Genomic DNA, 27,664 nt, shown 5'->3' with positions numbered 1-27,664 from the left:
GATTTCAAGTCTGTAAATTACGTACCATGGAAGAAAGAAAACAGACTTAGAGTATAGTATGACTTTATAGTTAAAAAAGAAATTCAAAATTTTACACTCTTTTATTTCTGGTTTATTTCATTGTAAGATAATCTTACAATCTTTTATACAAATATTGAAAATAATCTAACAAACACAATAATAAAACACGAACAACACTGTTTGTGCTGAATAATGTACAATGAGTAAACATTTTGATTTTTTGTAAGAATTTTCTTGTAAATGTTTTTACTATCCTGTCTAACATCTTAAAAGTCAAAATATGTATACTATATGACATATATATGCACACATATTTAACCTGTAATGTAAATTTATTTCATATCATAAAGAGGAAACACATTTACAAGCAGTCAAATACAACATTCAGTTCTTTATGTACATGTTTTTTTCTCAGTAATTGCTTTTTACAAACGCTCTTGGGGAAAAGAGATTAAAACATAAAGAACTATCATATTAACTGATTTGAGTGTACATAAGAAGAGTATGATAAAGTGATGGTTTCTAAAATTCAAATAAAATAAAGTGATATTGGTTGTGATGGAATCAAAAATTATTAAAAATGTTTATGAATATGTAATTCCTATTCAATAACAGATGAATTCAAAATGTTATTGCAAACATTCATTCTATAATAGAAAACTCAAAACACAAAGTAGATTCAAATTTCAAATGGAACAAATATAATAATGAGAAACAATAAATTTACGCCAACAACAATTAACGCGCAAAAACAATAGTTTCTATACTCATTGTCAAGACGGATTCGATGTCATAATTGCATCTTCGTGCAAATAATAAGTCATTGAAAGGATGGAGCGTTAATAAGATTTTCCATAAGGCAGCATGACCTAAAACGGAGAACTCTATTCATCTAACTGTAATCTAGTATGTAATGACGTTGGATTCCCTCATTCCTTTCTTCATGTGGAAAGACATAACCCTAAATAGCTGAAGCCATGCTTCTTCCAATTCTTTGCTCCAACAATCCTCTAAATGAGGTTTTATGGCGTACACAAATTGGGAACCCACCAGCTGAAAGAAATTGAAACTCGGTAATGAATTCAATAATGCTGTATACAACGATTTATGAAATTGATTTTATAAAGGAACCTTGATTATACGATACAAGAATAGGACTACCAATGAAAATATTGACAAAATGTTGGAAAGAATAACCTTGGAATCGTAAATCAGCGATATTATACAACAGATTTGATAATTCAATCCTTTCTAACACAAAAAAGCCAAAGGATTAATAACATAAGGATGCAAATAGATCTTCAAAGTCTCTACATCTGCTGCATACTACAGGTACTTCAGTTTTACATACTGTAATAATATACAGTTTACAAAAAAACCTACATTAGAACTTAAAATAATCAAGCTTAAAAATATATTGAAACAATGTAATTCGGGAGCAGAGCTAACACAGAACTCTACAATAACCAGGGGTTCAGGGGCCACGATGGAGAAGGAACCATCTGCTGATCAGTCATAACTGCCATGTGTTCCTTTTACTTCATTACATGTATTATGATTAATTTCTATTGTTATTTCAAAATATTACTCTACCTTTTTAATTGTTTTTGAAACCTTACTCTTGCACTTTTTGAGATTTAAGAGAATTAATATCTTATCAATATGTGAATTCTAAGATATATGCAGTAAAATGTCCATTAATTATAGAAAATTTCATTTGAGATCTAAGGAAAATGATGTATTAATTAGATGAAAATCTTATTAAGAAACTTTATTTTAAGAAGGACTTTGATATATTGCTTTACTATAGTATAAACATAGGTATTTTGATTAATTATACTTTCTAATATATCAAATTTAATAAATAACTCAAGGTGATCTAGTATTTCTATTGACTAAACTATTTTTTTCCCCATTTTTCATTTTTTTTTTATCGTACCCATTGCTATATCTTTAAGTTATATCCTTGGGATAATGATAGACAACTTTTGAACCAATCAAAGACATGTATCTTAATCATATACAATTTCATTACATTTCTTCCGTATAGTTAATACTTAAGATATTGTTGAACACAACATGAATAAAATTTTAACAACGATTTTATCTTCTATTCATTGAACATGTATAATTAACATTCAATAAATATAACATTTGAACACGGATAAAGATAGAATTGATATACCTTTTGAAAATAATGTGAAAAAGAATGTTTCTTAAGTTTAGTTTTTATTTTTGAGAAAAAAAGCGACAGTCAGGTGGTATCCAAGTGCATTGTAGAAGCAGAACTTAGAAATTTCATTAAGCCAAATGCTGACTGACGTTTTTCATACTAATTGTTAGACCATACTGGACTCGACGGATTTTCAGTTATTTCCCGATCATGACAAGGAGCACATGGCGGATGTGACCGATTGGCAGGGGATGCTCACTCCTCCATGGCACTTGATCCCATATCTGATGCTTTAGAGGTCCGTGTATGCTATGTTCCAAGATTTGTATTGTTTAACGGACTTCTGAGTATGAATATTGTTCGTTATCTCCATCTAGTTCCATTACCAACGTCTTAAAAACTGAGTTTAACTCGCCTTTACTAATGATGCATAACATTTAATGCATCAAAAATAAAGTGGCATTTAGCTGAGATCAATCTTGACCTTTTTCATTTTTTAAACTATTGATATGATAATTTATGAATTTACAATCAAAGATTATCCCTCAATAATACAATGTTAGGATAAAAATAATTAATTGATACTGTTCTGGAAACCCCTAAAACTGTTGCCATAGTTTGGAATTACGGTTTTTTTGCGTGTAATTTTACTTTTTTGTTGACATACTTCAACCCAGTTTTCTTATTATTTACCAAACTTGTTTGCCCCTGTACATTTTATTACTCTAAATGAACATTTGTTAATTCTGATTTTGCGTTTTTTGACGTATTTGATTCGATCAAACCATATGGGATAGATAAAGATTTATTTGATCTGTGATTTACATCACATCTGAGAATAGTGTCGCTTTGTAAAATACTGTGTCAAGAAGTACATCTCCTAATAAAAGGAAGTCAATTGGTATATTATCGCCAAAATGAAATTAATAGAAGCACAAAAACCGGAAATTCCTGTTACATAAAATGTACAAATTATAGATTATCATCTTGGGTTATTGTGGAGGATATCACCTTCTCCGCTCTGCAGTGGTCGCTGATCGACCAAAATTACCGACTATTATTGGGAAATTTAGGAGTATGAATGACACGAACAGAGAGCAATATGTTTTGTTAATTCTTATAGATAAAAGCTATTTGCGAAATATAATGAAATCTTACATCTATGAATTCCTGTCTAGCGCTATAATTAGCATGCCTCTCTCCCAATTCGTGCATGAGATTCTGGAGTTTTTCCGGCGTACGTATCCGAGTCAGACATTTATCGACTGTACCCATCACACGGAGGGCGTGTGACCGTAAGATTGCACTGTGTTCCATATCTTCCTTTGCTAGTTGCTGGAATGGCAGAAATGCATCTTGAACTTCTGGATGGGTTTGAAATAAACTGTAAAAGAAGTGGAAACAATTTCATTTGATATTACAATACCATTTTGAAAATGGATAATGAACCATAAACTAATGGTGTACAACAGAGATTCCCAGTGTGCCTTTATTTCATTGTGACATGACCCGGCGAGTTTTCCTTTGAAGTCAAGCATACTGTAACTGCGATACAGAACACTTTTTGTGGGCGTTTCTTATGCAAATGAGCAGAAACTGTACTGTATCTGCAAAATATCAACGATACAGTACGGTTTATTTTTAGCGATGACGGAAAGCTGTATCCGTATACAGACATACCAATCGTTCAATTCGCCATAGAACTGTTCGTATTTACTCAAAAATTTAGGTGAATTAAAAGTAAAATTTTACAACGTAAAGGTATTAATGTCGGATTCAAAAATTTTAGAAAGGACAGTTCACAAATTATTACTTTGAACCCCCCCCCCTAAAAAAACCAAAACAAAACAAAACAAAAAAAAAACAACGGAAAATCGTATTCCGTGGGGGTAGATTTATAATCAACCAACACCTATGTGCGTCATTTCGTTACTTGTTGATGAATTAAAAACCGTATGTATACAAGTTTAGAAAAAAAAAATTAAGAAAGCGAAAAAGAAAAAAAACTCAAAGGTGGGATGGGGCACCAGTGAGTGTTGTATCCCCGTTTGGTTACTCTACATTTTAATGAAAACGTGAAGTAAAATACCCCCACCCCCTTTCCTTTCATCTGCTTATTTCAATTTTGTGTATGACGACCGGTGGAGGACATTGTCGGACATTTCTCTCAGAATCATTTTTTGTTTCAAAAATATTCCCACATGATTCTTATATATCAAAATGTTTTGCATTAAATCATAGCTTAAACTATAAAAAAATGTCATCAAAAGATCAGCAAGAGCTGCATAGAGAAAAAAAGCCCTGCGCAATCAAATCTAAATAAAAATTTTTGGAAAACAAATTAATTTATGCATCTCTTAAATAATTTTAAAATGATAGATACCTGCACGTCCATCTCGCTCTGCATTTCAGTTGAGAATGCTTAAAATGGGATACTAAATCAACTTTCTGCAAAATCATCTGATTGGTTGGGAGGTATACACCCAAATACGCATGTAAATTAGTGAGGTCCTTAGAAAGGTCATGTCACAAGTCATTTAGAATACACTGTATTACAGGGCGGGGCCCGGCTGAGCTATCGCTCTCGCCTCAAGCCCCGCCCTGTATCTCTGATACAGTAAGAAACTCGTACTCTAAATAATACTTAGTGTTTTGACCTTTGTACCATCGGGGCTTGTCTTTGTACAATAACTTATATAAAATGGTGTGGCATTTTTAAAACAGTTCTTGTCTGAAAGAAATGGATTGTTAAAAAAACATTTAGTGTATTTAATGAATATTCAAAATTTTATGTTTTCATTTTATATTTATCAATTTTGAAGACAAGCCCCTTCAATTCGAAGGACTGGTCACGTAATTAACAGATGCTATAATCATGGATAAGTGATTAAACGCCCTCTCATTTATATCATTGTACCCTGTTATTTGTCATTTTCAATGAAAACATCTCAATGACGTCATACCCTGATGCTATAACACAGAGATTGCCGATGAATATCTTGGAAAAAAACAATTAAGTCAACAGGTTTATCTCAATATTTCAGAGATTTTACAAAGACTCAACGCTTCACCAGGTGACAAAGAAGTTAATAAACTGAAACCTCATCACAGTTCTAAGCCTTTTGAAAGCAATGTCAAGTATAAAAGGAGCTTAGGTTAAGAGATTAGGTGAGAAAAATTCGAAACAAAGTAACACATTAAGGAGTTTAAGGAGATTAGGTGATAGAGATTAAACTGTTTTTATGTGCTTTTTATTTGACAGATATCTAGTGTCTATGTCAGCCAATAAACTGGTCTCACTCTCGTTACTGGAACCTGTCGTTACTGGGACATAGACCGACTCCTCTTCATTTCAGAGATTGATAAGACATCAATGTCCCTCAATATTCAGTTTATTGCTAGGATGGATCATATGCAGGCCATTTGTCTTGGTGGTATGTTAATGAGTTGAGATGATACTCAATTGGATCTTTTTGTAAACAAAGCAGAGCTGCTTGCATGTTCTAGAGAAAATCTTCCGTTGTTAATTCATATGTTGCACACTATCTTGGATTTCTATTCAAATGAAATGATTTATCTTACTGTTGAACTCGTTTATACACCCTTCACAGACGAAACATTATTAAAAATTTAATGAGTCTTTATACGAAATGTAGCCAAATCCAGTGGGATTTGTCAAGCAAATACCTGTATCGGACAATGTTTGTGTGAAAGCGTCATTGCAGACAAAGTAGATTTGTATGTAAAAATTGACAATTGCAACGATACTTTTATTCCTAGCTAGTTCTCTCCTTTTTCTTTTACGTAAAAACAAAGAAAGAAGCAAAACAATACAAATCAACAAAAGAATTTCAAAATTTTACTTCCATAAAAACCAGACAATTATGCCCTCTATTTACTTGAGTTTGAAAGCTTCATAAAAACGGGTTTCATATTGCACTTGCTTTTTTGACTATATTATATTTTTCAAAGTAAGACAGACTTGATATTAAGTGATAAAATCCTTCAGATTTAAAACCTTTGTCTGTATATGTTGATAACTTATTGCTTACGTTTCTTCACAAAAATTCAGTGAAGTTGATGATAGCAGATCACTTGTTTTTCATAATCCTGAAGCTGTTAACTGTCTTATAAGGGATGTTTGTTACAGTTTCATCAAAAATGTCTAAATCAATATTAAAATGAATTTCACCATCTTAAAAAGGTAAATTTTGAGATTGATTTTCTTGGTCGACGGCAAGTTAACTTACTAATCAACATTCATTCAAAATATAACATTATTCCAAATGCAATATTTTTACCAAAGTCAAGACAACCTTTTTGTCTAAAGCGATGGAATAAAATACTTCAGGCGTTATTCTTACGTAATACTTTGTGGATTTCTAGAAAAGAAAGGACTCTCGTGATGAAATCGATCGAACTAAAAATGTGTTTGCCGAGCAATGAATTTTCCTCTATAATATGTAGAGGTTTCAAGTTTCATTTACTTATATCAAAATTAATTTGTGTATGTGTGTTTATTGAGGGAAAGATGTGGTAACTTTTTTGTACAAAAAAGTATAAAACCATTTTTTACTTATAGAAGATGCTCCAAGAAATCTATGTTTGTAATTGTGATCTGAGAGCATATCGATAAATAATTAACTGTTATGTAAAAATAAAGTAAACTTACTTCATAAACATAACGACACCAACTTTACTTATATCCTTTCTAAGTAACTTCCATGATTCCTCAATATTCTTAATGTCACTTTCACTAAGGGTAGGCTCAGACAGTAAATTCTTCTTGTCATGTTTCTCTTTGTGAGAAACAAACACTTTACATTCCAAACCTCCCATCATTCAATTGAACTTCCGCAAAATTTCGACTTTAGATGAAAATCTTTAATCAGGTCATATCACGACATTGATTATAATTTACGGTAATAACAAACACTTTACCAACAATTCACGTCAAGTATAAATTGCCGTCTGTATGGACACTTTTTGATATACTATTGATCCTTAACTAGCTCTGCATCGGACGCTTTACATATAGAGGCAATAATATCTTCACAGAAGATCGACTTCTTGTTAAACTGTGAACTGTCAATCACGCCTTATATTGATAAAACTAATCATAATTTCAAAGGCTTCTGTAGCACGATTTGAATTAAAAAAACTATTTTGTCGAATAACCGGTAAAAATAAAAGACCATGGAGAGAGCTGGAATATTTGATTATATAGCATGCACAAACTCTACATAATATAATAATATAAAAAGACTTCTTTGCCTGTGACAAAGTATAAATGATAGAATATACTTGTGATGGGGATGGGGCAGAATATGTCTATGTTCTGCCTATGTGGACAATATCCCAACCGATGTTTTACACTGTTTTTATATAGGACTCCACTATAATTTATTTTACTTCATTACGCTTACGCAAAACCCATTGTGACGTCATAACTGCAGTTACCTTTGGACACAAAAACGATATCACATAAGCTATATCCACGGGATAAAGGGGTTAACATGGGGTAAATATGGGGGCCTTCTTTTTTTATATTTGATATGTTTAAAGTATAAATTCAACGGTATTTTAGGAATTTAATAATAATAATATTGTTAACATATTCAACAATTTTCCTAGCTGTAACTTTGCGATCTTTCAAAGCAAATTGCCCAACAACGGACACATCTCTATCTCAGCTTGCTTTCACTTGGCTACAAAACAAACGTCATTTTTGACCATCTCCCTTCCTTCACTAAAACAATCAATCCAATTTATGATTGGACGTCTGGAAAGTTTATTGTCTTTATAAACATTATGCAGATTATTATAAGATACTTCAAAAAGAATTTCCAAGTTATACGTTAAACTTGACAGCCGTTCGTTACTCGAGTAAAAGTGTGACAACCATTTTTCGTAATCTTGAGTCAACTACATATTGACGCCATTTTCACATTGTGACGTCTCATTTATAGAACATGTGCATGACTTTAGGTGTGCCAAATTTCATTCTGATCTGAATTGTGGTTTTGTAAATATAGAGATAGTTTTTAAACACACTAGTATATAACATCTTCGATACTTTATTTAATGTTGAATTCAAGCAGCGGCAAATATGGAAGATTTTAAATGAATTCTGCTTCATATGAAAATAAAAATAGATATGCATTTAATGAGGCTTAATCGATACCCTTGGAGATTCTGAAATATTGTTGGAAGACTTGATTTCAAAAACTACATATACTAGTGTATTGTAATCAAGAATCTTTTCCATTTATTTTAATCGAATTTACAAATGGCCAATTACAATACAATATAATTAATGAATTCCAATAAAAAAAAAACTTTTTGATGTTTTTTTTTATTTTGGTAAAATTTCACCCTTTTTAATTTTCTAAAACTTTCCCGGAGTAATAAGTACCCACATGAAAAATATGGAGAAGCGAACAGTATTCGAGATCAAAAGTCCATGAAACAATACAAAATAAGAGCAGAACAAACACGGATCTCCAAAACGTCAGAGGTGGGATCTGGTGCCATGGATGAGTGAGCATCTCCTGCCGACCGGTCACACCGACCGTTTGTTTCTCGTTAAGAACAGAAAAACCCGTCGTCAATTCAGTGTATAAATAATGCACTAACAATTAGTATGAAAAACGTCAGTCAGCATTTGACTCAATTATAAATTGAATTTGCTGACATGGTCATTGTATCGACCATAGAATTTACGAAATGATTTTATACGAGACTGCTGATATTCTTCTTTCATCAACTTGTTTGTCAATAATTTACCTCGTTTTAGAAATTGTTCATACGTAGAGCATCCCCTTGTATATCGAATCAACTGAGAGATATAAACTCCGTGTACAGGTGATGAAGGTATTAAATGAAGTTGACGATAGAAAAGTTAAAGTCATCACGTTTATCATAGAGCTTGGTTGTTATATAGATAACCGTTAACGTATTTTTCAAGTAAAATATCCAAATATGAAACAGATGTGTCAGACTCTGTGGTATCTTCTATCTCAAGCTCACCAGGATATATCGTATCGACATAAGAATGGACATTACCATTGTTTATTGACAATACGTTGTCAATATATCTGAATATTTGTAAATGTCGACATCTGATATTTACCACCTCTCTGTTATATTTTATTGTTGTAAACAACTCCCAAAGTTTCCTTTTTACTGAGGTAAACATTTTAGTATGAATTAAAGAGATCTATTTAACATTTACTGAAACACATTATTTATCTTTATTTGTAGGTCTATGTGAATTATTCAAGTCTTTTATTAATTAATTATCAATACATTAATACCAAATCTTATAAAGGTATACAAGTAGCATAATTGAACAGGAGGGTTATAATTAAACACAAGTGCATAATACAAAGATACTTGTAACCTGGGTAGATTTTCAGTATCTTCAGTCATAAACAACAAAACAAAGAAAACGGAAATGGTAAAAACCGCGTCAGCAAATTTTCTTTCGGCTTTTGCTGATTTGCTGGAGCAAGGATAATAAGAACCAATGCACTCTGATTCATTGAATATTAATCCTCCTGATTTACTGGCATGGATCATCTCGTCTAGAAATAAACACTGGGCATACATAGAGAAGGAGCTGTTTTTGTGTGTAATTCCTATACTGATTAAAGTCACGACATTGGCAGCTTAACTGCCCACGCTGCAGCGCTACTCCTCTGTCCTGATTGCTCGGTCATCGAAAAAGATGTTAAGAGATGTAGGACGTAGGAGATCTACGCTATCGTGATGATCAAAGATGTTTTAATTCTATTTCCCAGTTTTAACTACACACCTTGTATATTCATGTAAAAAAATTTCCTAATAAGAATACATGTGCACATAGTACAATTGTTAGAATATATGGTGTGAAAAACGTTGCAAAAGAGTGATTTTTTAAATTAAAATTGGGCATTAACATTAACAATGATTCAAAAGGTTTGTTATTCAAAATATTGTTATTCATACTCTTGAAATTCATCTGCGAATTGTTGTGATTTATACTCGAAATAAAATTGTTTTCATATTCAGACATCGTATTAATATGCAATAAAATTTGCCATCTAGGTAATATGATACAGAATTATCGGATATAAATCAAAAGTTTTTACATATTGATCACAAGTTTATCAAAAAATGAATCACAAATGTTGAGTACTAGGGACAAGTTTTACAATATGAATAACCATTTTCGAAATATGATCTCAAGATCTCACATATAAATAACAGGTTTCTGAATATGAGTAACAGTTATTAAATATAATGAAAAAAGATAAAGATTCAATCTGTGATCGATCTAATCAATCTTGTAAACAGAACCGTACTCAGAGCAACGACACAGAAAGTTGTAAAGGATCAGATGCCATGGCGACATTTACATCCTTAATTGTGTTAGAGTTAACGGAGTGATCCTCTTCAATATAAGTGAAAAAAATGGACAAACAATTGTTATGTATGTTAACTTAAATCTTCTTTAATTCAAATAACACAAATAGGGAGATTTAAAACATGAGATACATCAAAATACATAAGAAATGGAATCAGATGCTATGGAGGAGAAAGTATTTCCTGTCGATCAGCCAAAAGCACCATGCACTCCTTGTCATAATCGGGTGATGGAAGAAAAAAAATCACGATTTATCTATTTAAAAGCCACTCAACATTCGATTTGACGATAGATAGTATTAGCTGACAAGGTCATTGTATGTACAATAGAACTTGATGACGTTTGACTTCGTTAGAAATGAAATGAATTCTTGTATCAGCAACTTATTTGTTAAGTGTTTCTCTCTTTCTAGAAATTGATAGTACTTATACATGCTCGTGTGTATCTAATGAACTCGGAGAAAAAACTATCTCAGTTGATTCGATACGCAAGAGCATGCTCTACGTATGAACGATTTCTAAAGCGAGATAAATTATTGACAAACAAATTGATGAAACAAGAATATCAGCAGTCTCGTTTAAAGTCATCATTTCGTAAATTCTATGGTTGGTACAATGACCATGTCAGCAAATACAATTTATCATTGAGTCAAATGCTGACGGATGTATTTCATACTAATTGTTAGTCCATTATTTATACACTGAATTGACGACGGACTTTTCCGTTATTTCCCGATCATGACAAGGAGCACAAAGTGGATGTACCCGGTCGGCAAGGGATGTTCACTCCTCGATGGCACCTGATCCCACCTCTGATGTTTTGGAGGTCTGTGTTTGCTCTGCTCCTGTTTTGTATTGTTTTATGGATTTTTGATTGCCAAAACGCTAACCGAATTGCATGTTTTTAATGGACGTTATTCTATCAAAAAAACTTTGCATGTGTTTGGTTTTTCAGTTTCTATTTATTCTAATCGTCATAAAATCACAAATTTCATTGAGAGCAACATATCAATATAAAATTTCGTCTTTTTCATTTCACGGACTGGCCTAGCAAAAGCCGAAATACATCTTTGCAAAAATTAAAGACTACTTTTCGAAAAAAGTATTCTCACTCCTATATTATGAATATTTTGTTCAGTGCTTCAGTAAAATGGGGAAGAATTTAAAACTACTCATTTAGAAATTATACAAAATCTATAATCCTATACTTGAATATGATAGTAGAATATTAAACCTATCAGGTTGTTTGAACGAAGAATGTGAGATTCTTTTATTGATACATAAAAATCAATATTTTTGTTCGACTTTTTTTCACAGGATGCCACGAATCAGTTGGGCTTTAATTTTAATACTGTTCTTTAATCTGCTCAAAAGAAAAACGCTGTAAAGAAAAAAAACCCTCTGGTACATAGTTTCTAATAAGTCAAAAGGTTTCTTTTTATCACGAAGCAGCAAATATAAGGATTTATTTTTACAATATGAATAGACAGATGATTAAATGCAGGTGCATCAAGAAATAGGTAAAATTTGAAGGCGGATAAATACCTATTGTAAAAAAAAAATTACACTGAATGAAATAGAGATCCCTCAGTCAAATGCACTAATTAAAATGTCATAGTTCGTTGTATATTTGTCTCTACAGGGTAAAACCAGAAAATCTCAAAAAGAAAAAAAAACTTTCTAACAATCATTGCTTATTTTTTTAAGGTCCAAGTCAAGTTTATGAAGAATATGAATATCAGCCTCTATGGAAGAAATTAAAGGCTTCAAATCTACTGTAAAATCACTATTTTCATAGGGGTTTAATTTTTATGGTTTTTCGAGGTATAAAGAGACCCACGAACTTATGTATTCCATGAAATGTAATTTTCATATATAACTACTCACCAATTCTTCATCCACGAAAATTAATCCCCATGAACGAATTTTTTCACTCAAACCCCTCGAAAATATGTGATTTTACAGTATCCGCTAATATTTATTTGAGTTTTGAATGTCTTAGACCAAAGACTCATTAACTAAAAAACCTCGGTTAAAGATAAAGGAAAAAAACTAATATTGACCTGGTCTCCTTATGTATCTGATAGTGTCACAAAAGTGAAAAAGATGTCAACAACAAAACAGAAATACAATTCCCCCACGTACTTCTGAGTGGCCCTAGAAAGCAGACTTTTTAATCTGATACCGGAAGTCCATTCCTGAAACAAAAATAGGCTACGAAATTAACATGTGCTAGATTCTCGATCGTAAATGGCCTCTTGCTTGAGAATTTAAAAACTTCATTGCTATTTGTCATGAGAAGTCACGCAGACTGAACTGTGCCATTTTTAGGAATTAAGTTTGCTATGGTTATATTATATATCATGATATTTGATGTTTAACTCCACATTTTGAACAAGTTATGAGGGGGGTTCATATAAGCAATCAACGTACAAGTTTTACTGTGGGTTTTAGAGGTTTCAATGTATTATATTTCTAACGTTAAATAATGATGGACATATAAAAACCCTGTATTTGTCCATCATAATTCGTTATCTCTTTCATATTCTTCAGCTCGAAAAAGCTTGTCCTATCTCAGCTTTTGATATCTTGCCCAGCAAGCATTTTTGCAATATTATTTTGTCATGAGCTTGACTTGAAATTCCTAAACCTTTTTAGACATTAACAAGAGACCAGATATCAAATTAAAAAATTGAGGAATATATTCGGAATAGATTTATGTTAAGTTTCAATGGCCAAACACGAACATTTGTTAGATCATAGCAAAATACATCTGACTCTTATATTTTTTTGTCTGTAACCTTGCACACAGTTAATTTTTTTGTCAGCGAATCAGCAAATAATTTTTATTGTGAAATGTCCCGAATTGCTGCCTTAAAACGCTTCATTGATATGATTTTTATGTCAATAATTGCTTTTTTTTCAATATTTTCTTATTACTAATTTACATATTATTACAAGCTTGAAATGTACGTTACATACTCATATTCTGAGGCAATCGTGTCTTTATAGTGGTGATTGTGACATATAACACAATGTGATTACATACTTTTTATTAAACATAAATATATCTTGAAATGTACGTTAATGTAATAAAAATCATGAGAATCAGGTTTTTTCGTTGAAAATTGGTTACCAACTCCCAATCTGCTTACGCCAGAGTAAAATCCTGAACCTTTCGTCTCATTTACAGGTCGTCACAAAACATTCAGATTTGGTTACAGCTCTTATTGTTAAATGAGATCCTTGAAACATGCATGATTATTTGAGAAATGTCATTTTGAGAGGAAATTAACTGGAAAATTGTCTAACAAACAGATCTAGACGGACAAGGATTACAACAATATCTTACAGTTTTCTACATTAAAGTGATTATCATTCTACCCGTTTTTATTTATGTAAAGGTGCATAGACACAGATTTGAAGTTCATATTTTCTGTATAATATCACGAATAATATATTGTTATAGCATTTAACACGAAAATATATTAAGGTAGTCCAATCCTCAGGTTTACAAAATCAGCAGTTAAGTAATCAAAAATACTCATAAAAGTGTCTCTGAATCCACAAAGATATGTAAATTTATCCACAGTATTTCTTTAAAGTTACATATTAAAGTTAATCATATTATACATGTATAGGGAAAATTGTCAAATTGTCATGATTTTTATACTTATTTGGTATTTTTTGTCTTCTTTTCCGTCATGTATTCTATTATACATAGTGTAAAAGGCTTTTGTGTCATTGCAAGACACCACAATTCACTTCTTATTTCATATCATGCTAATAAGCATTGGTATCTAAGGCTGAATTCAAGAAAATCTTATTTCTCTAAAACTGTATTATTTTTTTCCCTTTTTATAGGGTACAAATATCAACTTTTATAAGACCTTTTCTATGACTTCCAAAAACCTTGAAACTTATAAAGATGAATAAAATGAAAATTGTTGCATGAAAAAAAAATCATTTTCAAGCTTTATTTTGATGCATTTCAAATAAATATTAATTTTTGGAGTTATCCTTCCTGGCTGCGGATCGAATATCCTTAAAGATCTTATTTCATTCAAAAGTTATTGAAACTTCAAATTTTCCGATGGGTTTGATTGACACATCCTTGCACTTTCACAAATCTTAATTTTATTCTTTCTAGGAAAAGTGGCAATCTTTTTGTGTTTAAAGAAAAATATCTAAAATCTTAATCCAGAAAATTATTATATTCAGAGTAGAAATGTTCGAAAGCAAAACCTCTTCACAAGTATCGTCATTCCGCGCATAGTGTTGTGTACAGAGTTTAGCAAATTGAACACACCCGTGAAACGTACACAGTTTTTTGTAAAGCGGGCACGAGCTCTGTTATTGCTAAGGTTTACGATTCACCGGGTGTGTTCAATTGTTGAAGTCAGCTCACCACAACTGCTCGGACTGACAATATACTGTGTGTATGTTTTGCTTTATAACATATCTACTCTGGATTTTCTAGATTATAGTTTTAAAAGTTTTCATTAATACACAGCAAGATTGCCACTTCCTAAGTATTAAGAATAAAAATTAAAATTTATGAAAGTGCAAGGATGTGTCAATCAAACCCGTCCAAAATTTAGAAGTTTCAATGACTTTTGAATGAAATAAGATTTTTAAAGTATTTTCGAATGAAATGCTATTGCAATATATAAGTCGTGATATTATACAGAAAAATGAGAAAATATTAACTTCAAATCTGTGTCCATGCACCTTTAATATTGGATCCTTCAATCCAAGATTACTTAGTGCTTCAAAATAATTTATCCTTGCTAATGTTGCTGTGTAGACCTTTCCGTGCACAGTTATAAATGAAATTCATTGAATACCTCTCCCACATAGTAGACTCGGATATTCTTCATCAATTAATAATTATCAAATCTTCTAGATTGTCTAAACAGACTTGCTTATTTTTGATACGCAGAAGAATGCATTTAAAATGCCATTTGTTGTTCGCAAGGATAACGTTAGTTGATAGATTAATGCACAACATAAAAAATAGATAAAGGTAGAATTAAACCTAACCTTGTTAGATACACATGAAATAGAAAATGTTCGCAAACCAACTTTCTCTATTCCTCGCTCGAAATCAATTACATTTTTTTCTTTGCCTAATCAATGGGGTGATGACTGCCTCTAGTAAATAAATCAGAACCGTATCCGTAAGCACAATATACACGTCGCTGCCATATCTGTCTGTTTTACATATCTTTAGTGCTGAATCTTTATCATCCATGATAAGCTGTATTCAGTGATAACACTTCATTAAGTCCTACCTACTTTTGTGTCATAAAACTAAGAGCTTTGTTAATTGATAAAGCTGATGAAAACGATCAATTCAACTCTTCGATAACATAGATATGTTGTTTTCTGTGATGAAAATTCCTTTCATACAAAGTTATAGATCAAAGGATTTTTTCTTTGCTTTTGTCAGCTAATTAGTTTCATTGATATTTGCTATGTTTATATTCGGAGATTTTAAAAATAAATCCATCACTTTGTTATAGCTGCCATTTCTAATAAAGATATAGCCCCTATACATATGCAATCACTGTTAAACAATTCATACTTCGTGATAAATGAGGGGGTATTTTGGAGGTTAAAAGGACGGGAAACAAACATTCCCTAATTAGCATCGATTCTACTTTCAAAATATTGGAAATTTTCAACTTCACAGCAGTATCAGAGACAGCAACTTGTTTCAACTCACCAGGGAAACATAAACTAAGAAAAATATCGGTTACTGAAAAATGCATTTAGTTTGTACCTTTTAAGTTAAAAATCCACCATATTTGATTGTGGGACAGTAATTATTGTCCCCAAGAGCGTTTCAGATCTCTCTTTAACACAGCAAATGCTTTTTTAAAACATCGACAACAAATTGTGTAGGAGTTAGCTTTGAGCAACCAAAACGTCACATTTAACCTGAATCCAAAGGTTTCACTAATGACAAGAAAAGAGCTTTAACGATACATATAGTCAACTTAAAATACACAAGTATTGGAAGCATAATTTGGTTATTAGCAAATTATAGGTATCGAATTATTCCTAACGAAGCATACGTCCCGTGTGACAAAAACTGATTGATGGGAAATTAATCAAATAGTACATGATTGTTTGGTACAAGCAATATATAGACGCCTAGACAATTCGATGACTTAAAATTATTGAGACTTTGGAACGATGTCAATCTAAAATGTAGATTTTTATGCGGGGTTGTATAGTTTTAAAGGATTTTTTTTAAGCATTACTAATGCATATATCTAGTTTTTGACCACTTAATAAAAATCACTTTAAAAGTTTTCTACAGTGTTTTACAAGATATACTGATATTGATCGATATTTACCTGCATTGCAGATATTAAAGCTTAAGTAATTTCTCAGGCTAAAAGCACGTGAATACTTTTATTTCTTTAAACATGTACGGACAAAGATGGTCACCCCTAATATAAAACATTTAATTTCACAGTTACTTTAAATGACTATCTTTAGAGATATGTAAAACTTCCTTTTCAGAATAAGAAGTATTAGAAGAGAATGTATATAGTTTAAAACCCATTTTTAATTTCAATCAGTATCAAGAGAAGAGTAAAATAATCATATCTCTATATATTTTAATATATAATCCTTCTTAATTAGAATCTAATTAAGAAATATTATAAGCACAAACAAAAAAAACTTTAAAAAAACTACTTTTCTTACTTCATAAACATGACCACACCGACTTTGCTGATGTCTTGCTTCAGAGCTCCCCACGACTCTTGTAAAGCTTCTATCTGATTATCCGTCAAAACCGGCTCCACAAGCTCAAGTCTCTTTTTGTGTTTTAGATTTTTATTCCCTTTAAAGTTCACAACTGCCTTGGAGTCAATATTTCCCATCCTTATTTGAAACAATTTTTTTGCTAACTAGAATTAAAATTCCTTTTGCATAATCACTTCTATGATTTTTTATCGTCTGGTCATCCAGCTTGTGTTTTTGTGTTCCATTTACTAATGTCTGAATCTAATGGTGTCGAATCGATTCAACCTTTGGTTAAAATCACCTAGCCCGCCTTCTCATAAGTGCAATTGTTTATTATTTTGGATCCTTACATGGCATCGATCAAATATATAGCCACTGAAAGCTGACTGAAAACAAATCCGATCAGCGATAAAACCAGTTTCCGGTTTTTATGGATATAATCATGTATAGTTTATATAGCGGACATGTGTGGAAATGGGGGCCGTTCAAAATTATATAATTTTAATTCAAAATGATGATTCCTTTTATTTAGAAGTGACAAAATTGTAAACACTTAAAACATGTTTGATTAGATATACATTCATATATTAGATGAACACTGAAGTTTAGAAATAAAAAATATGTTCTTGCTTTGAGATAAGAAAAAATATGTTTATTGTAAAAAAGCTGTTAAATGTTTCAATGACTTTTTCCAAACTCTTTTTCATTTACAATAAAATAAGACCTTATAAAAGTGTTGATTTTTTGTTGAAGAGTGGCAGCATACCGGTATCTGATGATTGCTCGGCAGTTTATTTAGATTTTGTTAATTAAGTCATGAACATCCTTTTCAGTGTACCGACACATTAAAACAGATTTCGAGAAGTTCTAAGTGTCTACTTAACCTTTATTGATATTCGTAGATATGGTATTCTCTGAACTACATGTATTTAAAACCAATGCAGTACTTTTAGAATGCAAAGCTTCACTTTCCATTTATTTTAATTTTTTAAAGAAAATTTGAGAATCAACTTAAGAATTATTTGCATATTTACAAATAGTGGTGGGTTTTCCTCAAGGACTAACTTCTCTATTTTTTTGTTCAAATTAAGTTACAGACAGTTGTGATAACAATATCATTATGAAAGAAATTATTATAGTGCCAATGCCTGCACAATCGTCTTTTATGAATAATCTAAATCACAAACAACCCTTAAATTTTTATTATGTTTTTAATACCACATGGTTTCCTTTCAATATTAGATATAGATTATTTAGTACAGGATTAAAGAGTAGTGGGTGATGCCAATTTTTTGTGTGATGCCTGAGCAGTAATATATGAAAAATTTTAAGAATACAAGCATTTGTTGATAAAGCGTACTTTGAAGGGTGTTGATGCAGTTATAAAACAATGTGACAGATGTTGAACCTGGTTCTTGAATCATGTGTAACAGTTATGAAAGATACCTTGGTTTATGATTATCACAATTTTGTAACACTCTTTTTGGAGATAACGAGCGAAAAAAAAATCAACAACTGCATACTATCACAAAGTATACATTTTATAAGCTTTTTACTGTTTGATGTGATTTCGCTTACATGAGTACATAAATGCTTAATTTCAAAAAAAATTACACAGGAAGATTTCCTCATACTCTGATATTTATATGGCTTGCCAAGTTCATAATAAAAAAGCATTAAACAACTTTACTCATAAAATGTCGTTGTTTTGTCGAATGTTTGAGTCTAGTTTTCATTTATTTTAAGAGGTTTACCTATTTAATCGATGCATAATGGATTTTCCAATTTTGCAAAAATTATCTACCAGGCAATTCTCAGAAAGCAGGATTTCCAGTAATTTTTGTTCAAGGTACTAATTGTGCTCCTTTACCAGCAGAATGTTTTTTACATTCCTAAGATGCGGACTTTATGTATATTTAAAAAAAAAAATCCTCCTTTTTCTGACCCCCATTTTGTTAACTGTGTTTTACTTTTCCGTCATTTACTTTAATAAATGACATATTTCACTTCAGCATGATGTTATTTGTTTTTGCCTGTTTATCAAAAAACAAGCTCAGTCGTTTGGCAGGAGAACTAAGGAACATAAAGAATGTTTTTTACATTCCTAAGATGCGAACTTTATGTATATTTAAAAAAAATCTCTATAGAGTAGAAGAAGACTCTTGTTGTTGCCTTCAACCTTGACATTCAGCTATATCGACGACGTGTTACCAATTAACAATAGATAATTCCATTCATATGTCGATTCGATAAATCCGAATTCAAAATATCGACAAAAGATACCAAAGAGTCTACCACATCTCTTTCTTATCGAATATGTTTATTGACAAAATAGACAAAATTGCTGAAGCTTTTAATTTTCAAAAAAATATATGCATAATAAAATGTCACAGAAATAAAAAGGAATTAACATATCTTACCTTGTTCATAAATGTTAACGTAATTTTAACCAATTCAAAGATCAACGAGCGAACCACTATTGCCTGTATAGCCTTACTATTTGACAAATTTTGAAATCTAAACAACACACAATTTAAGCTTTTTAAATGACCTTGTCGGTGAATACAACCTATCATTGGGTCAAATGGTCACTGACGTTAAAAACTTTATCATTCTTATTGTTAGGCCACTATATACGCAATGAATTGTCAACGGATTCTTCCGTTTTTTGTCAATCATGACAAGGAGCACACGGCGGGTGTGATCGGTCGGCTGGGGAAGCTCAATCCCCCATGGCCCTGATCCCACCTTTAATGTTTAAAATGTCCATGTTTGCTTTGCCTCTGATTTGTATTGCTTTAATGGACTTTTGAACTTGAATATGATACATTTTTCTTCGTATATATATAATCTTATACTATGTGAGTGGCTAAATGAATAAAATGCATGCATTTGCCAGAAGCTAAAAATAAATCAATTTCTTCTTCTGAACACAAGGTAATACTCATAACTGAAATAATTAACAACCATAATGAATAGACTTCCTCTAAAGTAATGAAACAAACATGGCTTGTAGACATTTCAGGTCTCTTTTCCTAGAAATCAGAATGTCTTATTAACGAGAGACTGAATGTTGAAAATAACGAGGCAATTTAAAAGCTGACAGAAATGTCAGTCTTAGATATAACTTGAAGTGAAAACGAGGTTGTTGTTTGCATGTTTCTATGACACCATGAACTGATTCTGACAAAAGAAATTGAACACATTACTCAGATGTTCGTGGAAAAAGGTAAACAAATAAGAAAGAAGGAAAACATTGGCCATGAAGACTTCAAATCTATAATTCGATACTGATATCACGAGCAAATTATAAGACGTAGCAAAAGAAAGCATTAAATGTACAATGCAGCTCGGGCGCAATATTTCTTTTAAATATACGTATATGTATGCAAATATCAAACATAACTCTTTCATTAACTTAAATATGTCATTAATATAATGGCATTTATGAAATTATTAACAAAGATATAACTACAAGAAAACGTAATGGCACTGAAAGTGTAAATTTAATTTCAAGAAACAAAATACTTTGAAAAATGCAAATGGCAAAATTAAAGACCTATTTCACTAAAAATATACAAGATAAATAATGTTTTAATAAATTGCAAATGCTGATCTCGATTTCTCGTGTAAGAGAAAGATGAAGCAACTGCAAATATTTTCACCACAATAATCAGTTTACCATTAGCTATGCGTGCCGACAAACACTGAGCAAAGAAGCTTCAACATGTAGGTTATCTATTACAATCTTATATGAATAAACTCATTTTTTTTCTGCGAACAACCTATAGTTTTTATGTTACTTTCACAGACATACAGGGATCCTAGCTCTTGTTGTTTAAAAAGTGATAGACGTAAGAATGTGTTAATCTTATCAGATGCGTTTAGATCATTTACAAACAATTACCAACATTTTGGAAAACAAGCCCAATGAGTTTTTTCTGATAGGATTACGGATATTGAACTTTGTTTATAGAAAAAAAATTCTTCAATATAAAACATACCATAAATTGTATTTTTGAAAAATCCCGTTTTTCCACCTTGACTTCATTATTTATGTTTTTTTTTGCATCAAGATTATTTTTGTACATAATGACATTAATGGTAAAAATAAAAACTAGACTTTGAGATATTTTGGATGAATTAAAATTTTCTTTCCCCAATTTTCAGTTTTGAAAACATTATTGCCTGCATACGCCTGCATACGGATGGTATGTATACTTTTTGATTCGATTTGTAATAGCATATTCTATGTACGACAATATCTAAAACAAGGAAAGCTATTCAGAAATGGGTGAATGATAAGTTTATGTTAAAAGGATATCAGCAGTCTTGAATGAAGTCAACATTTCGCAAATTTTATGATGGATACAACAACCTTGTTTGCAAATACAAATACTTTTAAGTAAAATGTTGACATCCGTGTTTAATTCAAACTCTAAGGACATTATCTGCTTACTAAATTTAATAACCGAATTTCCTACAAGGAGTACATATAAGGGCAAACTTACTTCTCCATTGCGCCTGATCCTACTCCTTATAATCTCAAGGCTCCATATTTGCTCCACATCCGATATTAACTAATCTAATAGAATTTTGAACTTTTGAACTTGAATTACTCATCGTTATCTTCATATCTTATGCTAAAACTAATTTACTGGCCATGAGTTATGATTACATTTTCTTGAGTTTCTTGATTTTTCATGATGTTTTTACAGGCACATTGACAAATATGTTACTCATCATATATCTGTAAACATGAAAAGTATAGATTGCGAAAAGTAATCAATCATACGAATCCAGTTTATAAAAAAAATTGTGAACATAGCACAGAAAAAAAACCGGACCCTGGAAACACCAGGGGTAGTGATTGGTTGGGTATAACAGAGGAATAATCCTCCCTTAAATGTTAAGGTTAAATAAATGATGATGAAATATATGTTTTGTATGATTTCTGAATAAAAAGTAATTAATTCGTAAAGAAAACCACGTAGACTTTTCAAGAACAGATATTTTTCTTTGAGTTATGAATCCTCACCATATTACGGAACAATGCGTTCGAAACTATTTGAAATGAAAAAAAAATAATGTAAGATGGTACAAAAATAATCTGATCAAAATGAAATGGTTAGTAAACTTTACACAAAAATAGTCAACATTGTTTCTGCTAAAGGGCAAATCCAAATAATTTAATTGTTTGTTCAATATTGCACAGCTCTAATTGTTTATACAGAATATAGTATCTCATTAATCAATGAAAAAAATGAAAGATGTACAATGAAATATATGGAGATAAAGAACAGTGTTCAAGCTCAAAAGTCCATTCAAATAATATTTATCAGGAGCAGAGCAAACACAGACCTCTGATATATTAGAAATGGGATAAGGTGCAATAGAATAGTGGAAATCATCTGCCGACCGATCACATCTGTTCAAATATACGTTTAATCATTTTAGTCTGTACATGTACATAGTGGCCTAACAATCAGTATGATTAAGTCAGAATTTGTACCAGTGAAAGATTGTATTTGTTTTCAAGGTAATTGCATCGACCATAGAGTTTTCGAAATTATTATTTTAAATGAAACTGTTGATATTCTTGTTTAATCAACTTGTTTGTCACTAACAACCTCATTTAATACTTTGTTTGTACGTACGTGCTCTTGTCTATCGAATTATAGAGATATAAAGCCCGTGTGCAGGTGATTTGGTTTTATTGCTGCATGAGTAAGGGATATTGACGATTAAAAATATGAAGTCATCGCCTTTATCGTAAAGTTTTGTTGTTATGTTTTCATTAGCGTCTTTTTGTCGTAAAATATCCAAATATGAAACTGATGTGTCAAACTCTTGTCTGGTGAGAAATTCTTTTACTGTATTTTACAATGTCTTGGTTGTTAAAGTTCTAACCTGTGCTAAAAAATATTTAAAATGAAGTAGTGATAGCTGTTGACAAATTTCCCAGATAAGGCAAGCTTCTCTGTATTTTATGTATAAGCAGAATCACGATTAACAATTAAAAAAAGCATTGATGAATAGAAAAGTTTGGACTACTTTTTCTTGATTCAAGATATAGTATTCAGACCAGTTGAGATATTTTTTATTTAAAATGATGATCATCTCTTTGTACAATCGATTTGAAAGCCTAGACAAAGGTGGCGAGTTCTCAATCTAATTCAAAACTCTGATAGTTTTCAAAGTATTATTGATGTTCATTCAATTGAAGAGTAAAATAACTTAGAAAAAAATGTACATCACGGTGAGCTTGAGAAAAGAGATACCACAGAGTCCTACACATCTGTTTCATATTTGGATATTTTACTTGGGAAACATGTTGATGGTGATCTGGCGGTCAAGCTCTGAGATAAATGTGATGACTTTAACTTTTCAATCATCAGCTTCCCTTACTTTTGCGGAAATGTGCCTTCATCACCTGCTTGCGGAGTTTGTGTCTCTCAAGTGATTCAATACACAAGAGCATCCTCTACTTACGTACAATTTCTAAAGCAAGGTAAATTATTGACAAACAGGTTGGTGGAACGGTAGCGTCGGCGGTCTCGTTTAAAGTCATCATTTCGTAAGTTCTATGGTCGGTGCAATGACCTTGTCGGCAAGTGCGGTTTATCATTTGTCAAATGCTGATTGACGTTTTTCATACCGGTTTTTAGTCCATTGTCTACAGGCTGAGTTGACGACGGATTTTCTCGTTGTTTCCCGATCGTGACAAGGAGCACACGGCGGGTGTGACCGGTCGGCATGGGATGCTTACTCATCCATGTCACCCGATCCCACCTCTGATGTTTTGGAGGTCTGTGCTTGCACTGCTCCTAATTTGTATTTTTTATGGTCTTTTGAGCTCGAATACGGTACGCTATCTCCATATATTTCATGCTGTCTTATGTGTCAAACTTGCATATCTTATATAGTTTTGTGTCAGACACATCTTGTATAAGCCAATATTAGGATTGTGGTCTCTGTGTATTTCAAAGACCAAAATAGTTCAAAAATGAAAATCAATTTTCTATTTTAAAGCAGTCATATTCAAACACAAATCATTTCACTTATTCTGATTTTAATCCGAGGGGGGCACATTTGCCTTGTCTTATAAAAAAAAACCTCGAAACAATTTTTCCTTCATCTTATACCGATGCATCATTCTCTAAAGATTTAAATATTTAGTTAGATATAAAGTGGCCAATAGCTTCATGAAAATTACTCATTTCCTTTTAATCAAATAACATTCATAGAAAAAACAGCGTGCAAAATAAAAAAATAGAGTCTTCTAAATTGATTACTTACTTCATGAATGTCACAATACCGATTTTTGTCATCTCTTCCTTTAAGTAGTTCCAAGATTTCTCCAGTAAATCTTTCTGTCCATCAGAAAGTTTCATTTCGGTTTCCAAATTAACGAATTTCGCATTTATTTTGTTGGATTTGCGTTTATTGTAACAAAGTCGAGAATCCACACTACCCATTTTGGCTTTGACTGAAACAAATGCGAAAAAACATTAATATATCTTTTGTTTGATAAAAATCCCACGTAATCGATTCTTTAGTCGGGGATAGCAATATTTCGATGGTTTATAGTCAAGAATTAATCCTGTAATTTTAATCGTTTTATCCACCAAATATTAGTATTGAATACAATTGACTGAAATATTAAGCAAGTCTCATTTTGCGTACATTTACTTTATTACAAGCATGCCTACACACAATGCAGAGTTGTCTCATTCTTAATAGACTGGTCCCTTTGCTCCCATTCTTCATCTTAGGAAAAGCTACATTGCAATAAACTTCCTATTATAAATGTATTATATTTGGCGTGGACGATATTTGACTGAAATTAATTATAAGTTTTCAACGCATTAGCGTAGATTTGATTTAGCACTATCTGAATATGCTAGATATAAATATATGAAATATAAGACATTAAGAAGTGTACTTAATTTAGCAGAGTTTCAGCATAAATTGCTAAATACGAGGGGCATTTCAAAAGTTCTGGCAACTGTTTAATAAAAAGTTAACCGTTTTACGGAAATTATTGAGTTTGATATCATTGGAAAGATCAGAAAAATATATACATATTGTGACGTCACCTTATAATTTTTATGACGTAATAACTCCGAAAATGACGTCAGAATAATGTTTAGCATACTGAAAAGTTGCGTTTTTATCCACATGAGACGATCGTAAAAGTGCTGTCAAAGGCTTATTTGAAAAAATATTTCAAAGAAAATTTTAATTTGCAAAGAGGTAGAGTAGGACTATGATACTGTTTATCAGCAATTCCATTATTCATTATATGGTTTGTTTACGAGTACGGTTTATGTCCGGTTATGCTTTCATAAACATTCATTTAAGATTTTTATTTACATGATACGGTTGGATTTTCGGTCTTTTATATAGCTCTCCATTGTTTGAAATAAAACATGTTCTGTATTAAACTGAAGTATATTAATGCAGTTTTCATGAAATATATTTTGAGTAACAGGACTCTTACCGTTTACGAATAAAATGTATTAAGTCTTGTCCCCGACTTGATTCTGTGCCTATTTTTTCATACAAATTCAACTTCGGCGCCCCAAAACTCACTACTGCTTTTGACTTTTGAATCCAAAAAATGAATATAAGTTAGTCAGACATGTAAAATCTTATTTATTTTCCATATATTAAAATTTGCGAATATGTGGAGGTACGGTTGGGTTACAACTGCGCTGCCGCCATTTTGGATTTTACGACAAAATATGGGGCACACTAAACCTAACTACTCTTAAGCCTTCATCGATACCACAAATCTGGTTAAAACACCTGACGAATTTATGCCATCAAATTTTGTAACACGATCGCCTATTTTTCTTTGATTGTCAACTTTGTCTTTTTCTCACATTTAGGTCTCTTTTACGCAAAAGTTTGAGCGAGATTCGATAAAACCATGCTACGTTTGACACTCGCTAAAACCATTTCAGAACAAGAAGATTTTCGAAATAAAATACCATATGATAGATTGTAGTCTATGTAAACGTTCCACCAACTGGCATTTGCGTCCGTTAGCTTGCGTCCGAGTAATGAGCAAAAGTTGTCTTAAAAATTTTAATTTTATCAAATTGTGTCTTTTGTTACGTCATTTTTATGGTCAGTATGCTAAACATTCTATATTCTGACGTCATTTTCGGAGTTATTACGTCATAAAAATTATAAAGTGACGTCACAATATGTATATATTTTTCTGATCATTCAAATGATATCAAACTCAATAATTTCCGTAAAACGGTCAACCTTTTATGAAACAGTTGCCAGAACTTTTGAAATGCCCTTCGTAGTATACACCGCTAAATTTAATACGTTTACAGTATGTTCTTAATTGCATCTTATTATAAGCAGAACTGTATTTGTATTCATATGAGGCAGAATTTATTTGTAAACAATTCAACATTAAAAGGTCAAGTCCACAACCATAAATTAATTCAATAGAGCAGTGATTTTTCGTGAGCTGCACCTATGTGACTGCAACCGGGTCTCCAAGTTACGCAATGGGATTCAAATCCGAGACTAAATATTGAACCTCTTACTCCATGACATGCAAACGCTCTTGCCTCTGCGTTAACGCACGACTGAACATTTGAAAATTCTACTACATTTAAGTATCAGTCACATTATCCAGCGATGGGGTATACGATGAGAAACCGATGCGTTTTTTGATGAAAATGGCGTGGTTGCCGGCCGGGCATCACTAGTGATCGGACGGTGACAGGGGCCATTTTGCGAATCGGTCGAGTCATCGGTAAGAAATAATTCGTAGTTAAAATTCAGCGATGTCTCCAACGATGCCTCACATCGCTCCTCATCGGCAACCCATCATTAACACATCTTACACGGATCGGCCGATGTATGGCCGAGCATCGTCCAATATCCGTTGAATCTGAGGTCAGCGGGGGGTTGTGTGGTGTTCAACACTTAACGGCCGATCATCGGTCAATGTTCGACCAAACATCGGCCCGTAGTCAACCGATGTTTGAACGATGTTCACCAATGTATGAGCGATGTAATATACATCGGCCGATTATCCTGGAACATCGTTTTATGATTAGCAATGCTTCGCTGGGCCCTTGTAAGTCCGGCCGGCAACCATTTCCATTTTTATCATAAAACGCATTGGGTTGCCCATCTTATACCCATCGCTGGATTATGTGACTGATTTTTTAAGGACTACTAGGCGGATGTGGACCGATGTTGGGGCATCGTTAACACCACGGATTACCACCGATTACCACCGGTCTACGGCTACCGGCCGGGAAATGT

General features: G+C 32.0%; 1 protein-coding gene across 3 annotated transcripts; it reads right to left on the bottom strand.

Annotated features, from left to right (window-relative positions):
• Positions 1-100: 100 nt before the first annotated feature.
• Positions 101-24,845, bottom strand: LOC134253317 (neuroglobin-like). Of its 3 annotated transcripts, none has more exons than XM_062735852.1 (3): positions 24,662-24,845; positions 3,353-3,578; positions 101-1,074 (listed from the first exon to the last, which is right to left on the bottom strand). In XM_062735852.1, exons 1-3 carry the CDS (start codon positions 24,838-24,840, stop codon positions 925-927), a joined length of 555 nt encoding a protein of 184 aa, XP_062591836.1. In that variant the 5' UTR covers positions 24,841-24,845; the 3' UTR covers positions 101-924. The 3 variants fall into 3 exon arrangements, with proteins under 3 accessions (XP_062591836.1, XP_062591832.1, XP_062591844.1); XM_062735848.1 differs by lacking the exon at positions 24,662-24,845 and adding an exon at positions 17,321-17,672; XM_062735860.1 differs by lacking the exon at positions 24,662-24,845 and adding an exon at positions 6,867-7,149.
• Between the last annotated feature and the right edge of the window lie 2,819 nt (positions 24,846-27,664).

Source organism: Saccostrea cucullata, unplaced genomic scaffold (genome assembly GCF_032062105.1).
Source record: "Saccostrea cucullata isolate Sc308-1 unplaced genomic scaffold, CSIRO_AGI_Scuc_v1 ctg319, whole genome shotgun sequence".
In the NCBI taxonomy this organism is placed as follows: Eukaryota; Metazoa; Mollusca; class Bivalvia; order Ostreida; family Ostreidae; genus Saccostrea; species Saccostrea cuccullata.
The sequence above is the reverse complement of the archived record's forward strand: the minus strand, read 5'-3'. Positions and strand labels throughout refer to the sequence as shown.